General features: G+C 43.3%; 1 protein-coding gene across 1 annotated transcript; it reads left to right on the forward strand.

Moving 5' to 3' along the window:
- Positions 1–4584: 4584 nt before the first annotated feature.
- Positions 4585–6656, forward strand: LOC131573713 (interleukin-22-like). Its single transcript, XM_058827915.1, has 5 exons — positions 4585–4779; positions 5559–5624; positions 5721–5864; positions 6072–6137; positions 6543–6656. Exons 1-5 carry the CDS (start codon positions 4585–4587, stop codon positions 6654–6656), a joined length of 585 nt encoding a protein of 194 aa, XP_058683898.1.

Genomic DNA, 6656 nt, shown 5'->3' on the forward strand with positions numbered 1-6656 from the left:
GTACATCCTTTGTGAAAACCCTGAGTCAGCAATGCCTGTACTGAGAACTGTCTCCAGAGTCTTTTTCAATCACCCAATATTCCCAGGCTAAGCAATTTTATTAATGCTATTCATTCTTCTTGCAAAGGAGTCAACTTCTTACACAACATTAAACCTATCCTGGAAAAAAAAAAAAAAAAAAGAGAAAAAAACCAAGCAAAAATATAATGGTCAAGTGCACCATGTCCTCTCCCAGTCTCTGTATTGGTAGCATTTCCTAGAAATTGAATCCCTTCTGCCATTCCTAATGATAGTTCCCAGAAGATACTTGCCTGTGTGCTAGGATGTTTCCATAAGGAATGGTTGGATTACAGAAAAACTTATTTTCAAGTTTTGTCGAGAAGGATCAATTTCCATTACTGAGATTTTCATTGCTGGGCAGAGAGCTGACTAAATAAAACTTTACTGGAGCTTGAACTGAAACAATTTTATAGTCTGCTTTAATCTTTGGAAGTTAGAAAGTCTGGACAAAAGCAGAGAAGAGCTGAGATAAAATGGACCTGACAGCTGACTGCTTCACAAATGAGCTGGAGCAGGATGAGGGGATGAGTGTGACCTGAGATTGAGTGTTCAGTTTTAGGTGTTACATGGCCTATGGCCCATTCATACAAGTGTTTAAGGGGGGAGAATCTCATTGCCAAATAAAAGATCTGAGAGCACAGTACACAGGCTCACTTTTTCACATGCCAACTCTTGACATTATTTCTAACCCAGTGCCCAGTCCTGACATTTCCAATAATGCAGTATAATCCTGGCTGATTGAAAATGTACTGAAGCCCATGAAAATTCCTGCATGCTAGTATGTTGCTGCTGATACACAGCAGCTGAACATCAAAGTACAGTAATGGTTGCTCACCTGTGACCTCATTCAAAGTCAGAAGGAAGTGTCTGTGGCTTCAGAAGCAGATGTCATGCAGAGTTCCAGTCCTCCTCAAGAAATCCTGTCTTCAAAATGGGTCAAGAAGTCATTGTCGAGAATATTTACCGCTATGGTTTCTTAATGAATTAGGGAAGTTCCATGTAATTAGATTTCAAAAGTTTATAGGTGAGTTAAGTAATAGGATAGACACTTAACTCTTCGGGCAGTACCAGGGAGAAAAAGTCACCTGTGAACAATTTCAAAATAATTTCCTTAATTAATTATACTTGAAAAAGTACAGAGAGTACTTTATAGAAGATTAAAGGTCTTTAGTAGTTTTTAATTAAAATGAAAGCAGAGGAGATATATTTTCTTGTAAGAATTTTGTATTTTAAACAGTGCTTCTGGCCTTAAAATTAAAAATATCATTAAACCTATTAAAAAATCATGAAATAAGAAAGGGGAAATTACTTCCCCCTCATTCTTCAGATGCATTTTGTCCATTTTATTCTTCCTCCACAAATCAAGATCCTTCAGTGATGGTTTCATCCAGAGTACCACATCTTGAATGAAAGGCACCTTTCCTTCCACTGATCTCTCCTGCTGTGCAGTTCAGGGTAGCCTGTTGGAAGGGGAACCTAACCAAGCAATTTCCCTGAGGTTCACCATCAGTGCTGGGTCAAGACCTTGTTTTTCAAAAGTCTATTGTATTTCCTCCTCAAAAGCAGCAGAAAATACAAAGCTGAAGTTTCCCTCTGGACTTCAGCTGGGCACTGGAGTAAGATCCAGCACCAGCACAGGTTTTTAGCCCCATTTTCCATGGGATATATTGCTGGATGTGTATCTCCCATCCGGGGTGTGGTGAGCCAGTGAAAAGAGATGGTAACTGCAACTAGTCTTTGTTCAGTGCTATTTCACAACAGAAATACAAGACCCTGGGAATGGGAGGCATATCTCCACTTCCAAAGAAATTCTATTGACGCGTTACAAGGGATCACTGCAGCCGTGACTGTGGCTGCACCATAGCTCTGTGGTACATCCAGGACCAACAGTCCTGGGAAGAGGCCAGGAATGATCTGATGAACATGGGAACAATAAAGTCTGCTCATGTTAGTGTCCAGTAACATCTTGGCTATTTGCTTTTGGGCTGGGCCATACTCAGAGTAGCCTAGAGGGATGAATGATAGTTGTAACTCACAGCAACTAACAAAAGGGTAAATAATGCAAAAGCTTTAGGAATATCATAAAAACAGAATTTGCAAAACATGAATTAGTGAACTTGAAATATGCATTTCAGCATCTCAGTGACTGGAAAATATCAAGGTAAACTAAACAACTGGAACAGCCTCAGAAGGTAGACATGATGGCACAACCAAAAGGTAGCATGGCTGAGATAGCTATCAATAAAGATGGAGGCTAACTCAAGGTTTTCTATGAAAATATGTATGTCCCAGTGTATGGTTTCAAATAAAAGAGTGGAAAGACAGAAGAGCTCCTGTGATTACTGCATAGGAAGGGGCAGAAGAAAGATTCAACATCTAATTCCTCATTAATCTGCCTGATTTTGTTTCAATATCCATCAGGTCAAGGGACAAAGTGTGCTCCTCACCATGGTTTGAACTGATGGGTGTGGCACAGCGCCTACTGAAGTCATGCACCCTTTCCATGGGATTGGAGCCCCAAAAAGAGGTCAGGCAAGCTGGCTCTGTGTCTGATGAAAGGGTGACCAAAGGGGTAGAGAGCTAACATCTGCCAGAAGGACAAGAGGACCAAAGGGGTAGAGAGGTAACATCTGCCAGAAGGACAAGAGGACCTTCAAGGACAAAGGGGTCTGAATGCCTGTCCACAGCTCCTTTGTATTTATGTTCTGGGTATAGGACTTCAGTTCTGATGGATGAGCTGGTGGAGAAACCTCAGTTAGATGCAGACTTTTGGTTATCAGACTAACTCCTGGGGAGGAGCTAGCGGAAATGCATTTCAGGGAAGGTCAATACTTCAGTGCAGTCTATCTGTTGGGAATATCCCAGTTTGGTCTTCAATGTCTGTCTTTTGGTTAAGTAAAACTCAGCCTTTCATCTTTTCATTAGTCTGTGCCCCCACTGGAACTATTGAAATATATGTGGAAAAGAGTTTAGAGACATATTCTTGAATATGCTTGTGGTACATTTGGGTGTGAACTAGACTGTTGGCATCCTGGGTCCAGGCTCATTTTCTGCTGCCTGCTGCAGTCAAGATGCTGTTGGAGCTTGGTCATGGGAATAGGTACCTGACAGGGGCATGGAAAAGGAGGTGATGATGATGGCTCCAGGCTGCAGCTTCAAGGGCACAGATCTGTGCAGAGCTGATGTAGCAGGTGTCTAAGGGCAACTTAGGACTGAGAGGCAGGACTGAGACATGGAGGGATAAATTCATGCTGCAGATGCATCAGAGGAGGCTAAAGAATAAATTCCCCTCAGCTTTTAACTGCTTCTTTTCAGGTGTAAGGAAAAGATCTGGACATTTCAGACCACGAGGTTAGGTTCACAATGGCCCTTGTCCGGAGAACCTGAGCCACAAAGAATGGAGCCCAGCCAGACACACACTCACCGTCAGAGCTCTCAGACACCCATCCTCGGAGGCAGAGCTGAAGCCTTGGTTTTCCAGATCTGTTTAATCCTCTTTGTCACCTGTGTACATTGTGGGTATTAGAACACTAGGAGTTTGCATTTATACCAGTTCTGTGTCCTCATGCATTACTGTCTGCAGGTGGGTTGCAAATTATCGTCTAAAGAGTGCAGTTTCCCATTCGGAACAGCATGTTTCAGACTGAAGATGCAGCACAGCCTTCATGTTAGCAGAAAAGCCTTAGGAACATGAAAATCACCTGGATAAGTACATGATCACAGCTCTGGTCATTATACCTGATTACAGCCTTAAATACAGGTAATATTTTTGAAAAAGGGAATTTAGAAATCAGGCATGTGACAAATGCAGTGTTGATCCTACACAGTTTCTGATCTCTCAGAGAGGATTGCACAGTGATGTGCAGATGGCCAGCGGCTCTGCTGGGCCACTGTGTGAGAAAGGGTATTTTCAGGGTAGGAGTCACAGGTGGTCAGTGCTTTGGTTCTGATACAGTCTCTGATCACTTGCGTGCACCAGTCAGCAGCAGTGAAACCAGTCTTGTACCACAGAAGGTTTGGTGGTTTTCTGCCATCAAATTGTCAATCAAGTAAGCTCATTGCAATTGGGACAGGATACACAAACTCATAAAATTCTCAAATATTTTTATGCAAAAAGAATTCAGGATTCCTACCTTGGTAAAAACCCCTGCTTTGCCCCACATTAATATTTGGTTTTCTTTTTTGGAAACTAAAGATTATGATGGCCTTGAAGTTGTATTTGTGGGTTTTGAAGTGGTTAGGTAGTTCTCAGAAGAGGATACTGGAAAGAGGATACTCGCTGATGTCATTTTTATTTCACCACCCAAAAAAAAAGCTGAGAGAGATGTTGGTGGCCCTATATAAGGTGCAGCTCACCTCCTGCAGAGCATGTCAGGAGTCACAGCAAAGGTAAGGCTTGCAGCCTTTGTGCTGTTCTCACTTGGCTTCACCTGCTCTCCTTGGTGCTAATGCTGCCTTCTCTCCCATCAGAGCTGAGCCCTGTATCTGCAGTCTCCTTGGACGGACCATTTCAGACTGTGAGCCATGGCCTCCCTGCAGACCTTGTCCAAGAGCTCCCCAGGATGGGTTTTCTTCTGCTGCTGTTGCTGTCTCCCCCTTCTTCTCACCAGCTGCCTGCCCCTGAAAGGGGCTTCCACCGCTCACGATGCCTGCAGGCTCAGGAAGGTCAACTTCCAGCAGCCCTACATCAGGAATCGCACCTACACCTTGGCTAAAATGGTACAGTCATCCGTGTGTTCTTCATGGTGGGATCTGAGGATCTACTCCTCTGCTGGTGCTGTGACTTCTAACCTTTGGCATTCCTCCCTCTTTCCCCTGCCTTTTTCCAGAAAAAAACCCAAAAACATTTACAGTTAAGGCAGAGTTTGGATGTGTGGAGCAGGTCTATTGCCTGCTGGCTCTGTAGCCAGGGGAAGCTGGTGCCTCTCCTCCTGCTGCTCCCCAAGGGGAAAGCTACCCCTGGAGCAGCACAGCTTCTTCTTTCCAGGCAGCAGCTGCCAAAGTGGGTAAATTGTAAAAAATGACATTAAATTTCTCAGCTTGCTCAGTCTGTTTGGAGCTGGGCCTGTCCATGACTCCAGTCACAGCCAGGCAGATGCTCAGGTATCTTACAGTGCTCTGCTGGGACAGATTTCTGGGCTGCTCTTGCCTTGGGTGGATCTCCCCGGGTGCACACCATCAAGCACCTCCCAGCAGCATTGTGGGCCGCTGTGAGGTCGGCCACCTGCAGCATCTGGTTTAGTCACCATAACCACGACAGCTTCTGACTTTAGTGGAGGACAGGAATTCAGCTGATTTATTTTCCTGCAATACTGACCTTGAACCTCACCCATCTCAGGGGAGAAACAGACACCATGTCCAAGCTTATCTACCTGTTACAGGCTGTGGTGTCCATTCCATCACTGTGCCTGCACTTTCATTGCTGATAAAAACTTTTAGGTTTATTATTAATTTTTAAGTAAGGTTCCCATCTCTGACACTTCCTTTTCTCCTCTCAGGCCAGTGCCTCAGACAAGGACACGGACAACAGACTGATTGGGCAGCAGCTCTTTGTTAACATCAGGGTAAGCCTTACATGAGGAGTCTGCTCTTTGCATCCCTCTGCAGCACTTAGGGATATCTTGCCTTGATTTAACATGACTTCTTAATTTCATACATAGGAAAACAACCGCTGCTACCTGATGAAGAGGGCTGTGGAGTTTGTTGTAAAAGATGTTCTCCTCACTGAAGTCAAGAACCAGTACCCTTATGTTGAGGAGGTGGCACAGTTCTTGGCATCCCTGACCTCGGAGCTGAGCACTTGTGTGAGTAACAGCGGGTTTCTTTCCCTCCGAATCTCATTGCTGCTCCTAAATCTCAGAATGCTACAGGCAGTGGCGAAAGGCAGTGGTATGAAAGGAAACCTCAGATCAAAGATATGAAAGTCAGAGTTAATAGAAAGGTGTGAAAAAGAAAAAAAAAATGTTGCATATAGCTGTCTGTCTAATGTCTGGATGTTTCCTTTCTTTTAGCAACTCTCAGGAAAAAGAGAACACATTGAAAAGAACCTGGAACAAATGAAGAACAAAATGGAACAGGTACATTTCCCCCAAGCATTTAGAAAGATCAGTTTCAAACCCCAGTCATTTAGTTGGATTAAGACCGACCTAATTATGAGAAAAACTTGAGATAATTTAGTATATGAAGCCTATGAGGGCATTAAGTAGGGGAATAATGATATTTCCCCTTCCAGCCCTCCCTCACTTGTCCTGTTAGCTCTCTGCACATTATGATAATTTAAATCTTCAAAAGTTGGTTACAGGAAATTGATATGCTAGTCTAGATTTGAATGAACTAGTTCATTTTTTATGATATAATGACACTAACAGAGCTGTGTAAGAGAATTAGAAATGTAAATGATAGATTCAGTTTCTGTGACAACCTTAATTTCAGTTTTCTGAAAAATAACTAGTTGCTAAGATTTGCATTCTGCTCTTTTCTAGCTGGGAGAAAATGGAAAGACTAAAGCCATTGGAGAGCTGGATTTACTGTTTGACTACATGGAAAATGCCTGTACTGATGCCCCGAAGAAGGGAGGTAACAAGAAGAAAAACTGA

Source organism: Poecile atricapillus, chromosome Z (assembly GCF_030490865.1).
Source record: "Poecile atricapillus isolate bPoeAtr1 chromosome Z, bPoeAtr1.hap1, whole genome shotgun sequence".
NCBI lineage: Eukaryota > Metazoa > Chordata > Aves > Passeriformes > Paridae > Poecile > Poecile atricapillus.

Bases quoted from the DNA above. Each gene is read 5' to 3' on its own strand.
- LOC131573713 (XM_058827915.1), top strand. From the start codon at position 4,585: ATGGCCTCCCTGCAGACCTTGTCCAAGAGCTCCCCAGGATGGGTTTTC. The intron at 4,780-5,558 runs GTACAGTCATCC...TTCTCCTCTCAG, and splicing joins CCTACACCTTGGCTAAAATG to GCCAGTGCCTCAGACAAGGA. The intron at 5,625-5,720 runs GTAAGCCTTACA...TTTCATACATAG, and splicing joins AGCTCTTTGTTAACATCAGG to GAAAACAACCGCTGCTACCT.